The following is a 16155-nucleotide window of genomic DNA, read 5'->3' as shown; positions in this document are numbered from 1 at the left end:
GAAAAGGAGGGACGAGTCAATTTTTTTTGTTTTTTTTGTTGTTGCAATCAGCATTATGCCACAAATGGTGTCGATTGAGCTTAACTTGTATTGAACGTGGAATATTCCTTTAAGATTTGCCACTTCAATCTTAAACTAATCTTAAACTAGGATTTGCCACTTAATGCACAAACATGCTTAAAAATGTACCCAGATTCTCTTTAAGGAATGTTACAGGTTCAGTACAAGTTAAGCTCACTCGACAGCATTTGTGGCATTGATTACCACAAAAATTTCAACTCGTCCTTTGTTGATAAAAACAAAAATTCACAGTTACAGTAAGGCAGTTACAATGGAAGTGAATGGGGCCAGTCCAAAAACATTAAGAAGCACACTGTTTCAAAAGTATAGCCACAAGACGTAAACATTATATGTGTTAACATGATTTTAGGGTGATAAAACTGCTTATAAACCTTATCTGTGTAAAGATATATGATCCAATATTACAACTTTATGTCATGATGACGAAATGCTGGTAAACCCTGTAATCTGGTAAATGGCGTAATGCTGGTACAGCTGATTTTATCACACCAAAATCATAACCTGTACAAGGTTTACATCTTGTGGCTATACTTTCGAAACAGTGTGTATTTGAATATTTATGGACTGGCCTCATTCACTTCCATTGTAAGTGCCTTACTGTAACCACGATTTTGTTTTCTTTCTTTTTTTAAACATTAGACCAGAAATCAGTTTGATTGAACTTAACTTGTATTGAACGTGGAACTGTCCTTTAGAAAAAGAACAGGGTTGGGAGAAACAGTGTCACTTATAGTATGCTAGTAAAAATTGTGGTACAGGGGTGCTACAGTATATACAATTAATAATATTCTCTTATAGTTAAGTCAAAGCCAAAACGCTTTTCACCTTAGCAATATTTATAAAATGTGATTATGATCCACATATGAGCAATTGCTTTTTAATTGCCATAATTTGATTTTAACCACATTTGCCAGGACTCATTAATTGTGCAACGTTAAGCAAAATTAAAGAACCAATTACTGTTTTTTATGCTGATTTAAGACATGATTACAATTAAGGAATTGGACATACATACATGTATATAAATATGTAATTAACATGTAATAAACATGTAATATATTTTATTTAACAAATATGAAAATCAAGAGGTTTTCTTACGTTGACCCACGAATGTAAATGTTTTTATACTGTTTTAATTCAGTTTTATAACATTCTCCTTGATACAACTCTTTTGTACAGATTTGGGTTTTTCCTAAAGCCATTTAGAGACATTATTTTATTATGATTGTAAGAAATTGCTGAGGTCAACCTCTCACTTTCCTCTCTTTCTTCCAGGGTGATGGCTCTACATTCCTTCAGCTGGGCTCTTCCATTGAGCAGCAGATTAATGGAATGTTTAAGATGATGGAGGAATACAACTGGGACAGTTTTGTGGTAGTAACTAGCTTGTACCCAGGCTACGATTCCTACGTGGACTACATTCGCACCTTCATCGATACTTCCTACTTCCTTTGGGAAATGCAGGATATTTTGACGTTTGACATGTCGGCTGACGGCATGAATGACCTCCGCGCCCGACGGTTACTTCAACAGATCGACGCCCAGGTGCTGCTGGTGTACTGCTCCCATGACGAGGCCCAATACCTGTTCACCATGGCCAGGGACGTGGGTTTAGTTGGTCCAGGGTATATCTGGTTTATCCCGAGTCTTGCAGTGGGAAACCCCAATATAGCACCTCCGGAAAGCTTCCCCATTGGATTGATCAGCATTATCACAGATCGCTGGAAGATGAGCTTGAGAAACAGGGTCAGGGATGGTGTTGCCATTGTGGTGAAAGGGGTTGAGAGCTTCCGCAAGCAGAAAGGGTTTGTTCCCGATGGACATATGGACTGTCAGAGTCTGGTGCGGCCATCCACCAATGAGACTCTCTACAGGTGAGTTGACCCTTCGCTAAGCTCTAACCTTCGCCTGAACTTTTTTTTGCTCAGACAACCTTTACCAAATGTTGCATTGGAATTAATTGATTCCGTAGATTCCGTTAATTCCGTGAACAGTACAATTTCCAGTAAAATGTGTTCATAAAGTGCCAACAATTGAATTGGTATTATTCTTGCGTGGGCTGGATTGAAGTATGAAGTTGCAAAGCATATCTAGTGGTTGAAGTCCACAAGAAATAGGGCACCAGCCAGGCACCTTTGATATACTATTTTCAATGTACTATGATTTGGGACACACCAGTCATAATACTGCATTATATATAGCAGTGATTCTCAACTGGTTTTGTTTCAGGACTCAGATTTTAAATTGGACAAGTGGCAACCAAAAACATTACCAAAAGTAACCTGTATTCAATAAAGTCTAGGTCATATTTCCTTTTACCTTGGATAGGTTCTTCATGAGGGCATGTCAATCAACCTGTCCATGTTGGACTCTGCCTAATTTAGCTAGCTTCTAGCAAGTGACAAATGAATTAGTGGCAAAATACTGTAGCATTCAGACTGATCACACTGTGAATTCAACAACAGTAGGTAGTAATTTTGCTTCTGAAATCAGACTGTGCTTACCAAAATTCGAATCACTGCACCTAGTGGCCGAAGATGGAAGTCTTGCTAAATGTTTGTGCACGTATCATCATTTTCCGGGTGAAATGACCACAGAGTGGTGCCAAATGTGAGTTGTAAATTATGTAATACAGTCCACAGGAATGCAAAGTTTATTAACTCTACGTCCTAACCCAAACTCAAACCTCAACCCTAAACCTAACTGTCAGTGGAGAAAAAGTTTCATTTTAGAGCGAAAATGCAACCCCCAAATTTCGTTCACCATTTTTTATGTGAACAAGATTACTTCCTGGTTCCCATGGGGCCACAACCTGTGTCTCAGAGGTTACTTGCACAACATGCTATTAGTTTTGCAAGAGGGAAATGTACACTGTAAAAAATTTCCATAATTTTAACGGTAAAAGAATGTCAAAATGCTACAGTAAAAAAATAAAAAATAAAAACTTTAACGGGTAAATTGGTTAATGGTATACGGTATAGTATACGGTATAGTATATGGTAAAAAATGATGGTATACGGTAAAAAAATTATAATATATTTAGCAAGAAAATACATGTAATTTTACTGTAAAATATTGGCAAAAAAATAATTAACAGTTCAAATTTATATTATGTTTAACAAGAAAATACTTACACAAAATGTTGTTCCTCATTTCAAGTCACTTTGGATAAAATCATCTGCTAAATGACAATGTAAATGTACATGTATTCTTTTTCGTCATCATGTGGCCTTTTTTTAAATACTACAGTGAATAACAATACATTTTAACGTGAAAAGCAGACTTTTATAGTTCCAGAAGGTAAGTCTATTAAGTTTATATCATTTAATAATATAAATGGTAGTGACCCATAAAATATACGGGCATTAAAATTATATCCCGTAATGCCTGAAACATGGTCCCTGTATTTTTTTATTTTTTTGGTAAATTTCTGGCAACCACAGCTTCTAGTATTTTATCGTAAATTTAACAGATTTTTTTAACATTGTATTCACGCTTGAATTGATGTGAAAATGTATGTTGGGGGATGAAAAGGGTTGATTTCAGGGTACTTGACCTTTCGAAAGCAACATGCTGATTTTCTGTGTGACCAGCTTTTTCTCTTTTCTCAAGTTGATAAGCCTCTTTACTGTCCTATCCTGTTTATCATTATATGGCCACTTCCGATAGTAAGCAAATTAGGAGGCAGCCATGTTATGGAAGCGATTTTGAAGAACAAATCAAAAGCAAAGGAGGGTATTGTAAAAATGCAAGTGTACAAATGTGCCATGCTATGAAATCTATGGTAGGGTAACAAAAAGTCCCAAGAAACTTCTGACTCAACAGAATCGCAAAAGCAAAATTAAGGAGGATTGATATAAAGTGACAGGAAACTTTGAACTTCAGCCAATAGTTTTCTGTAATGGTGCCAAAAACCGAGGTGCTCACTTTGCCACACACTGCCCAGTTGGTGCCGTACTGATTTAGATGCAGAGATCAGAGGCGAAGATATAGCGTGTGATGTGCCCTTTCTTGCCAGGGCTGCTCAAAAGAGCAATCTGGTGCCATCTGTGCCAGGGAACACAACAAATCCTATTTGGTCAGAAAATGTTTTAATCATCCAAAGGGAGTAAGAGTTTTGCAGGGCCGAGGTGGAAAGAGGTGCTCTGTGTTTTGGTGCAGTCCAAGGTCATTGGGTTGTAAACTGTACACGAGATCTGTGTGTGCGTGCACTGTATACCATTATTAAAGGGGTAGTTCACCCAAAAATGAAAATTCTGTCATTATTTATTACCATCATATCATTCAAACCCATATTTGTATTTTTCCATGGAATTTTTATGAACTGTCATTGTATGAAAAAGATCTGCATGAAGATTCAAAAATGTATACTTTGTTTTTCATTTAAAAAAAAAAAACAGCATACATGGAAAAACATGAGGGTGAGTAGCCTAAATAATGAAAGAATTTTCATTTTTGTATGAAATGTCTCTTTAAATGGCTTTACATTTGGTTAAAGGCATAGTTCATCCAAAAACAAATATTCTCTCATCATTTACTCACCCTAAAGCCATCCCATATGTGTATGACTTTCTTTCTTCTGCTGCACACAAATTAAGATTTTTAGAAGAATATCTCAGCTTTGTAAGTCCATACAAAGCAAGTGAATGGTGGCCAGAACTTTGAAGCTCCAAAAATCACATAAAGGCAGCATAGTAGTAATCCATAAGACTCCAGTGGTTAAATCAATATATTGAGAAGCGATATGATAGGTGTGGGTGAGAAACAGATCAATATTTAAGTCTTTTTTGACTAAATCTCCACTTGTACCTTCACATTCTTCTTCTTTTGTTTTTGGCAATTTGCATTCTTCATGCATATCGGCACCTACAGGGCAGGGAGGATAATTTATAGTAAAGAAAGGCTTAAATATTGATCTGAGTCGTATGGATTACTTTTATGCTGTCTTTTTGTGTTTTTTGGAACTTTAAAGTTCTGGCCACCATTCACTTGCATTGTGAGGACCTACAGCGCTGAGATATTCTTCGAAAAATGTTCGTTTGTGTTCAGCAGAAGAAAGAAAGTCACACATCTGGGATGGCATTAGGGTGAGTAAACAATGAGAGAATTTAAATTTTGGGGGGAACTTACCCATTAATAGCATACCACTGTTCAAAAACATAATTTTCTCACCTCATATACAAACATCCTCAAGCTTGTTGTTATTGTTTTTTTAATGGTGAGTGTGTCGATTTTTTTTTTCCTCGCCCGGTGAAGAAATGCCTTGACCAATAAAAAGAGTTTTGGATCATGTGTTAGAGGGGGGTTAGTCTCTTTAGTCTTTACTCAATCGGTTATGGGCATAAAGATAAAATACCTTATTCAGAATGGTCATTATTGTGGGCCACTTTTAATTAAGTCTGATTTTAATGTGCTTATGATTAAGTCATTTTACCTGTTAATGACATTACAGCAGATTACGCTATTTATTTATTTTTTTTTTACACAGATGACACTCAGTCATGCCCATAATACTCAGGGGGCTTTTATCACCTCCGCTGGGACGTATTGTGTGTGTAAATGTGTATAGAAGGGTTAGATGAAACAAAGCTGTCCAATATCCCTCCCACATTGAAATTATAATGCATGCAATTATCTGATTTAAGTGATGCAATGTCTAGTTTTTAAAAGTAAACCAGACCTTGAAAGCGCTAATTGAATTTATAATGATGATATATTCCACGTGATCTGGGATGCTTTGAAAAATTGTGCATTTGATGATGAAAATAGCATTATTCTTATGGTTTTACCTTGTATTAAGAGGTGTAAATTGCACTTTTCTTGACATATGTAACGTATATGACTAAGAAGCTGTATTGAAATTATGTTTAAAGTTTAAAACCAAAAATAGAAGACACAAAAAATGTATAAACATTAAACAGGCTGAAAAGCCAAAGCCAACAAGTTCAAAGCCCAAATCATCAATTCCATCTCTATGGAGACAGCCGATACAAACATAAACCACAAAATCAAAAATCTACCATGAGTACAAACAAAGAAAATGGCAATGAGCTGGAGAGTTAACAAGGTAACAAGTTTTAAAACTTAATTTAAAAGTAAATTGTGCAGGCCTAATTTCCGCACCACTAATGGCACTAAACGGAATTGTAATCAATTTTACTTGAGCTGTTAGCATTTTCATTCATCTCAATGGCATCTTGCTTGGCTGACTAATCCAATAATTACTCTAACAATCCAATAATTACAAGGATGGTTGTGAAACTCTGAGAGGCAAGGAGATTATGTGGTTACTAGGGAGTTCTGGGTAGTTGCTACTGTAGGTGTTTTTTTATTGTCCCATGTGAAAAGTCTCTATGACACTCTTATCCCTAAATATAGCCTTTATTAAAAGTCTATGGGATTTTAATTTTTTTTTACCTGTTTTTTTGTCCACCAGGCAAAACAAGTTTATACCTCTCCTAAACAAGCCGCACAATTTGAGGCGTCATATTCCTGGTGAAATTAACACTAGAGACCAGAGATGTTCACAAGTCTTTCATCTGAAGTCTGAGTCAAGGCTGGAGTCTTTAACACTTGAGTCTGTGTCAAGTCTCGAGTCTTTCGTCAGGAGTCTGAGTCGAGTCTCAAGTCACTAAATGTTTCATCTTTTATATATATTTTAAATAATCTACTTAAAAATTATAAATGTATGATCTTTGAAAAATCTTGGATACTAATAGGATTCTACCTGAACTTGTAAAAATGTATTTTATTTATTTCATTTTATTTTATGATTTCACAGACTTTTTTTTATAATAAAGGTGCCACAGTTTTTTTCATGGTCAGTTCAAGAAGGCTCAGAACGCGCACAGAAGCAATGCAATATGACATATGCAATGCAATGTAATGCGATATCATAAGCGAGGGCTGGGCGATTTGGCCCAAAAAAATGATCACAATATTTTTTCATATCGTTTGATATCGATATTTATCACAGTATATACTGTACATTTCATATCATTAATGGGGGTAGAACTGCATTCCACATGTATGTTAGACCTCAAGAATGAATTAAACAAAACTTGTTTGTTTACAAGTAAATTCCATAGGGTAAGCTATCTTTAAAGTACACTCAATTTAGGATTTAATCCTACATAAGGTGTGTGACCTCTTTTTGATGAAATTTATCTTCAGCTTATGTTTGACTCCACTGAAAGACTTTCTTGTGACGTTTCACTGTCCAGCTCAGTAGGTGGCGGGTAATGCAGCATAAACTGGATATAAACATCACCAAAAGAAAACTTTCTTGCCTGTGACAGCACTATGGATCATGAAAAAATGTTTAACTAATAGTACATAAATAAACTGTAATGGTGATGTCGGAGTTGTTGTTGTGTTTAGTCTACAGCTGTTGTATTGCTTTGTCTGTGCATGTGTTGTTCGGTACACAACGATATTAAATTAGCCGGATAGCTAGCTAATGGCTAGCTGCTACCGAGCCTGATTGGTTTCCATGACAGCAGAGCAGCCTGATAATACTTCCTAACAGGCTGATTTCATGTCTGTGATTCATTTAGCTAGTTGTGTGTATTACTTTGCCAAACTGCTTGCGTTTTTAGCGACACGTACCTGTTTCGATCGGCTACTCTAGATGTAGAACATTGGTAAATATCAAAAATTACTCAAAAGTTTATCATCGATATCCAAAAGATTTTTCTCCGATAAATATCGATATCGCTTTATCGCCCAGCCATATCATTAGGTATCATTTTGACAAAACTTGCCAGCTGTTTTAAGTCCACAAAAAACTGTATGCTTGCTGATTGCAAGATGCTAAAATATGGGACAAATCTCTCTCTCTCACACACACACACAGGAGTGGAGAAGCGGCATATGTACTATGAAAACATTAATAAAAGTGCTAGGTTTAAATTGACGCAACCTCTGGTCGGCATGGGCGATCCTAATGAGCTTTGTAGCTACACTACCCAATGTTTGTGACAGTAAAATATTAGCTAGCTTTGTGTGTTAATTAATGTGACTAACCTTGAGAATGTGTTCTTCCTGAAGTTTCTGCTTCTGAGGGTTCAACCAAATGTGAGCACAAATGGCACGATAGCTGCCGTCAAGTTTAATGGGAATCTTATCACAATTCGGGGTATATGTGGAAATACATCACCGAATTCTATGATAAGGGTCCGATCGATCATGACACATGGGAAATGTGAAGCAGATGTAATAAAACAATTTCTTCCTTTAAGATATTAATAGCTAAGGTTAAAAGACTCGAGAAACACTCATGAGTCCTTTGTGTCGAGTCAAGTCTGAAGTCATTTTAGTTTAAGACTGAGTCTGAAGTCTATTAAAATGCGACTCGAGTGCGAATCGAGTCCGAGTCTTTAACTCAAGTCCCCATCTCTTTTAGAGATGCTACAACAACTGTGCGTTTTATTCACTTTCACAAAAATCACTATGGTACTATGGCTGTTTATGACTTTATAAACACTTATTTTTCGCTCCTGCACTCACACACTACTATGTTATGATATCGAAACACTTTTACTTTAACGCATCATTTGAAAAACAATACATTTTAATGCTTGTATTACAGACTTGCCTCGAGCCCAGCCAAGAATGCTCGGATTGAAAGCGAAGTGAAACTGCCATAGAAGCAACATGAAATGACGTGGTTGCTTCAGTAAATGTGCTTTCATGTCGAATTTGCTTTTTAAACACTAACGGTTAGGTTTAGGCGTATAGGTTAAGGGTAAGGATGTCTGTTTTGTTCACCTCTCATTTATCTTTTAGGACACTATTGGTTAAGGTTAAAGTTTTAGATTAGGGAGTTATGTTTTACTCATTAAAACATTAATCTAATATTCACCTTAAAAACCTCGTCTGATAATGACACCATTTCACTCGCTTTTGGTGCCCCCCACTGGACATTTCCCTGGTAAACTGCAGCAAAATATGTAATGAAGCATGTAATTTTGGTTTTCAAAAATGCTGCCACTGACACGTACATTTCATGAGATCAGGCTGATTGATAATGTGACATATTTTTATTAAATATGGAGATCCCCGTATAATTTTCAGAAAAAAATGTTCATGATTAGACACTGAGCTCCTCTATGACTCTTTTTACAGGCATATGCTGAATGTGTCTTGGGAGAACACAGATTTTTCCTTCAACAGTGATGGATATCTGGTCAACCCTTCCATGATCATCATCACTTTGGACCGCGGGAGACAGTGGGATAAGGTAAGAACATCTGATGTTGATTAATTGTAAAATGACACATTTTCTTCTTATTTTCTCTTTAAGGGATAATTAACCAAAAAATGAAAGTTCTGTCATTATTTGCTCACCCTTATGTTGTTATAAAACCGTATGACTTTCGGTTTTCCATGGAACACAAAAGTAGATGTTAAGAAAGAATGTTAGCTTTAGTCACCATTCACTTTTACTGCATCTTTTTTCCAAACAATGAAATTGAATGGTGACTGACTGAAGCATTACTAAAGTCATTCTGTGTAACATCTACTTTTGTGATCGAAAGTCATATGGGTTTGAAACGACATGAAGGAGAGTAAATTGTGACAGGATTTTCATGTTTGGGTGAACTATCCCTTCAAAAGGTTTCATTTCCAATGGCAAAGGCATGATACAGTATATTTCTCAGTATTTCAATGCATTTTTGCAGTTTTGATTGCCTTCAGGCCAGTCAGAATGTCATTGATAAATAGCACACACACCTTAGTGTTATTAGGGTGAAAAGTGGCAGCACTCGTTTCAAATTTATGTTCAGAAATATTCTTTTTTTTTATGTACATTTTCTGAAATTGGAAATCGGCAGAGGAAACTCTCTATTATACCTTGATGTTTTTTTTTATCAGAGCTGGATGACATCTTCTGGTTTTATGACCAAACATCCTCAGATGCCTATGTTTTTATAGTGGTCAACCTGAATCATTGCACAAGCAGTGTTTGGCACCAATTCATACACCAGCGATAACAGGCAACACAAATGTAAAACGAGTACACATCATCATATCAAGTATTTTTTTCCAAAAATCACTTCAGTTTTTTTATAACAAAAAAACACTGTCCCCAATACTACTGTCATTACCATCATGCCAAGCATTTAAAGCATTTTAGAGAACAATTGAGTTTCTTCTAAAAAGTTTCTATTGTATTTTGATTGTCATGGAAATGAGTGACAGGGGCACACATCTCTAATAGGGTATCAGAATAAGAGTTTAAATATCAGAAAGGCATTCATTTTAAAGTCCTTGCATCATCTAAAAGTAGATTTATTATGTGTCATTACCAAACAGGTTGCTTGTTAACTTGTTGGGTTAGTAATACAAGGCTTATCTAACATTTTCTCCAAAACTGAAACAATGTCATCGGTTTAAAGAAATACTGTACCTTAAGGTAAATGTCCTTTTCTTCTGGTCGCAAAGTGTATCATGTTTGATTTATTTTCTTTTATTATATTGGTGGAGCAACATAATTTGTTTGAAAAGATACTGTATATAAACAAAAGGTTGTTTTGATTAAAATGTATTTTTTTACAAAAAAGGTGGCGGGGGGGCATTTTACCCCATGCACACTTGGGGTAAAAGGCCCCCACATGTAATGTAAATATAGGGGCAATAGTTATTAGGGGAAAATTTGTCAAGTTATGCAAATACTTTTGAGACAGCAAGATGCCTTTTTGAGTTACAAATTAAGATAATACTTATTCAAAATAACCTCTTCAGAAAAGGCCACACAATTTCCTGTTAATTCCAAACACATTTGGCATTTTATATCATTTCAAGTGTTCTATTTACAAGTTAAGCACCATTGTGATTAGATCAGTCAATGTGAGCCCACTTTAAACATTCTTCAACAAATCTATTCGCCATACTTAAGAAAAACAGTGTGTTTTAAAGGGGCCTTTAGCCTCTGCAAAAGGATGGGCTTTTTTCCCCAAATAATATCCTTTCACTATTTGGACCTTTTTTTTAAGAAACTTTTGTTTTAATGACCTTAAAATTGAAAATGACAAATAAGTATTTTGTCTCAAAATTAAATATGATAATTTCAGGGATTCTCATTAGCTACAATAATTTGCAACACTGTTATTAAATTAGATATAAACAAGTTAATAAATATTAGATCAAATTGCCTCAAAATTTGGACATTGCATGCATAAGGAACATTTTGCCATGTGTAGTGACAAACAGGTGTTTAGGAAAGTGCTGTGGTAGTTTTTGTTGCTATTTGGTGTTTTGTGAGAAAATACATTTAAAGTGCCTTTTACCCTGATGGGACTTTAGCCCCTTTGTTCCCTACACAAGGCCTTGATCACTTCTTTATTCCAGGTCATTCCAGATAAAACATAGTTTTAAAAAGTTTCATTTTTCAAGTATAGCCAAACGTGCCCCTAATTGACAAATCACCCTCATGCAAATGTGTACAAAATGATATTGCAAATACTTCCACACAATGCCAACACTGTTTACATTGCCAACAGGAAAGAGGCCAAACAGATTGTTTTAATTTCCTCAAAAACTGCCTCCAACAATCTTTAAGTAATTACTCGCTATTGATATCTTCTTAAGGCCTAGGACTAGGTTCATATTGGGTATGGCATTTTGCCTAAACACCCTGGCAGAGGTCATGCTTTCTGCTCCAGGCAGAGTAAAGTTATATCAGGAGCAGAGACTGATGCAATAGATAGCCAAGAAAGAGGAAGCCATGAAAAATAGAACAAAGCTCCAAATGAGATGTTGACCATTTGGATTTGAACTGAGGGTGACAAAATCAACACAGTCCTTAAACTGTGCAGAACACTTACGCACTGGTGTAATCAAATGAGTTTTGCTATTTAAAAGGCAGAATATCATGACAATTCTGTCACTTTCCACAGTGATTCGTACCCCTTGGAGCCCCTTGGAGGACAGGGCGGGAATTTTTTTTCTGAAATAGTTTTGTGCGCCCTTGCAATCATTTTTGCGTTCCCTCGCAATAGTTTGCGTGCCCTTGCAATAGTTTGTGTTCCCTCGTAATTAGTTTTGCGTGCCCTCTCAATAGTTTGCGTTCCCTCGCAATATGTTTTGCATTCTCTTGCAATATGTTTTGATTGACCTTGATAAGTTTGTGTTCTCTTGCAGTAAGTTTTGCTTGCCCTCGCAATTAGTTTTGTGTGCCCTCCCTATATTTTGTGTTCCCTCACAATAAGTTTTGCATTTCCTTGCAAAAAGTTTTGCATTCCCTCGCAATAGTTTGAGTTCCCTCGCAATAAGTTTTGCATTCCCTCGCTAAATTTGTGTTCCCTCGCAAAAAGTTTTGCATTGCCTCGCAGTAGTTTGCGTTCCCTCGCAATAAGTTTTGCGTTCCCTCGCAAAAAGTTTTGCGTTGCCTTGCAATAGTTTGAGTTCCCTCGCAATAAGTTTTGAGTTAACTCGCAATAAGTTTTGCATTCCCTTGCTAAGTTTGTGTTCTCTTGCAATAAGTTTTGCATTCCCTCGCAATAGTTTGCGTTCCCTCGCAATAAGTTTTGCATTCCCTCACAAAAATGTTTGCGTTCCCTCGCAATAGTTTGCATTCTCTTGCAATAAGTTTTGCGTGCTCTCGCAATAGTTTGAGTTCCCTCGCAATAAGTTTTGGGTTCTCTCGCAAAGTTTGTGTTCTCTTGCAATAAGTTTTGCGTGCCCTCGCAATAAGTTTTGTGTTCCCTCGCAAAAATGTTTGCATTCCCTCACAATAGTTTGCGTTCCCTCACAATAAGTGTTGCATTCCCTCGCTACAGTTTGTGTTTCCTCACAATAGTTTTCGTTCCCTCGCAATACTTTTTGTTCCCTCGTAAAAAGTTTTCCTTTCCCTTGCTATAGTTTGCGTTCCCTCGCAATTAGTTTTGTGTTCTCTTACAATAAATTTTGCATTCCCTCGCTATAGTTTGCATGCCCTCGCAATAGTTTGCATTCCCTCCCTATAGTTTGCATTCCTTTGCAATAAGTTTTGCATTCCCTCAATAAGTTTGCATTCTCTTGCAATAGTTTACATTCCCTCGCAATAAGTTTTGCGTTCCCTCCCAAAAGTTTGCGTTCCCTCACAATAAGTTTTGCATTCCCTCGCAATAGTTAGCATTCTTTCACAATAAGTTTTGTGTGCTCTCGCAATAGTTTGCGTTCCCTCGCAAAACGTTTTGTGTTCCTTCACTATAGTTTGCATTCTCTTGCAATCAGTTTTGCATTCCCTGCAATCGTTTGCGTGCCCTCGCAATAGTTTGCATTCCCTCACAATAAGTTTAGCACACCCTCGCAATAGTTTTGCATTACCTTGCAATAAATATAACATGGATTTACTAAAATAACCATATTTTAACCTTGACATTCATAGTAAAACCATAGTAATTATACACAAAAACGAAAACTATGGTAATAAAAATCATAATGTTGTGGTTATTATGGTTTTACTAGACAAATACCATATTTTAACTATGGTTTTACTTTAGTAATATTGTAGACTATAGTAACCATAGTTTTTGATGGAAATTGTGTTTTCTCTATAATGTTGTAATATTGTAGTAGCCATGACTGTTGTAGTCTAACCAAGTTTTTTGCTTTTCTTTTTTGTTGTTGCAGAAACCATGGTTTTACTATAGTAATATTGAATTTACTATGAAAAGTAAATTAAGTAAGCATGTTTTTTGGAATCCATGGTTACTATTTAGATAAAGGATACTGTATTTTACTATAGATTGACCATGGTTTATCTCGTGGTTACTGTTGTTTTACTACAAATACCATGGTATTTGTAGAAAAATCCTAATAACCACAAAATTATAATTTTTATTACCATAGTTTTCGTTTTTCTGTATTATTACTATGGTTTTACTACGAATATTAAGGTTAAAATATGGTTATTTTAGTAAAACCATGGTAAATTTATTGCGAGGGAATGCAAAACTATTGCGAGGGCACGCAAAACTTATTTGCGAGGGAACAAAAAACATATTGTGAGGGAACGCAAACTATTGCGAGTTAATGCAAAACTTACTGCGAAGGCACGCAAAACTATTTCAGAAAAAAAATTCCCGCCCTGTCTTCTAAGGGGCTCTGTAGTACAATTAGACATTGATACAGAGTAGGGAATTTTTACTACTCTCTTGTGCCGTAATTTCTACCACACCAAACAATTTTGCCCAAAGTTTAAAAAGTTAGTGTACTTCTTTACCAAGTCGACAAAAGTGCCGGTGAAGAGCATGCTTCAGCTGAAATATGAGACAAGTGTCCAAAGTTGATGAAACACCTAATTGTGGATAGTGTAGGTAAGATAATTTGCCTTTAAGAGAATTTGATGAGAACTGTTTGAACTTACTCAAGCAAAAGTCACCATTTGAACTCCATTTAATCCAGTTTAAGCTAACTGCGGTCTAGGAGAAACAATTGAGAGGCTAAAGAGATATTTGTTCTTTTTCTTTCCTATGGACTGTCACTGGTGTCTTACATCAAGTTTTACAATCTCACTATCCCTGTATTTCTCATTCTCTTTCTGTCTGGGAAACCATTAAGACAGTGGTATTCAATCTAGAACCAGTTACAAATCTCACTTTCCCTGTCAGGCACCCAGACTGATTTACACACAAGTAACAAAACACAACTCACATTCACTGGGTTTAACGTTTATTTTTCCCTTATTTTACACTCACTCTTGCTTTTTAAATCTATTTTCTTTGAGTCTGATAAACAAAGAACGCTATGTCACTTTCTTCAAAGAATGAACCTTCTTTCATCCTTTGCATGCTTTCTCAAAGAGTGCTTGGTACATGAAGACAGCTGGCATTATGAACTTCCTTTGATGAAATGGATTGTCTAGAGCCGGCAGCTCTCTGTCGTGTACGCGCAACTTTCTTGATTCTCATTGACTGTCTGTCTCTCAGGGCAAAGTCCAATGTACCCTGCCTCAGGTGGGGTGATATACAACACTATATCTATTTTGCACATCTATCTCACCGCTGGTCTGAAAAAGTGCTGTGCCACTCCAGGCCTATTGAGCTGCAGATGTAATTTACTAGGCAGGTCATTTATTAGGCAGGTTAATCAGTAGATTGTACTTTTCAAACACTGTGAGGGTGAAAGCTGGTGATAATTCTTTCTTTATGGCTTAGCTAGAGTCATCTTCCGATGACACCTTCTTTCAGAAGGCTGGTGAGATGACCTCAAGTGTGAGAGAAGAACATTATGAAGAAAGAAGTGCCAAAGGTTTGCCTTGCTTTAGGTGCTGCACTGTGATCTATAGTAAAGCTGTAAAGAGCAGCTAACACCTCAAGACTATTTATTTTCATTGCATCCCTCAGAATTTTTGAAAGATAGGTTATTTTTCAGGGTAAGAAAAAAAATCTGCCCTATCAGAAAATCATGCACATAGTTGCACAATTTTTGTATCGATTATTCACTTTTTTTGTGTTGCTTCATGTTGCTATGAAAACTCAGAAACTCACTATTAAATAAAATAAACTCATAAAACTTTGAAAACCAACTGTATGATAACTGACACTCTGACAGCTGGCGCGATGATAACTAGTATTATAACAATTGACACTATGATAATTAGCACTACGATAACCAATACTATAATAACTAGTGATATGATAACTAGCACTAGGATAACCAACACTATGATAACTATAGTGCTATGATAACTATAAATATGATAATTTACTCTGATAACCAACTAGTTCTACGATAACTGGTACTATGATAACCAACACTATGATAACTAGCATTATAATAAACAACACTATGATAAATGTCACTAGAATAACCAACACTTTAATAACAAGTTGTATTATAACTAGTGCAATGAAACCAACATTATGATAACTGACACTAGGATAACTACTGTAGCACTATGATGACCAACACTATAAAAATTAGTACTGTGATAACTAGCATTATGATAACTGACACTAGGATAACTAGCACTATGATGACCAACACTATAATAACTAGTACTATGATAACTATCATAATGATAACCAACATTATCATAACTGTCTCTAAAATAACCAACACTCTGATGACCAACACTATAATAAC

At 36.0% G+C, this 16155-nt stretch overlaps 1 protein-coding gene across 1 annotated transcript in view; it reads left to right on the top strand.

Moving 5' to 3' along the window:
• Window positions 1-16155, top strand: part of LOC127451111 (glutamate receptor ionotropic, NMDA 2C-like) — a 118972-nt gene that overhangs the window by 53946 nt on the left and 48871 nt on the right. Inside the window, exons 4-5 of the mRNA XM_051715542.1 lie at window positions 1357-1955; window positions 9208-9322. Coding sequence (XP_051571502.1) covers window positions 1357-1955; window positions 9208-9322 — 714 coding nt within the window. The remainder of the gene's footprint in view (window positions 1-1356; window positions 1956-9207; window positions 9323-16155) is intronic.

The sequence above is a fragment of the Myxocyprinus asiaticus genome, chromosome 14 (genome assembly GCF_019703515.2).
Source record: "Myxocyprinus asiaticus isolate MX2 ecotype Aquarium Trade chromosome 14, UBuf_Myxa_2, whole genome shotgun sequence".
NCBI classification, from domain to species: Eukaryota; Metazoa; Chordata; class Actinopteri; order Cypriniformes; family Catostomidae; genus Myxocyprinus; species Myxocyprinus asiaticus.
This window is presented reverse-complemented; position numbering and strand designations above follow the sequence as displayed.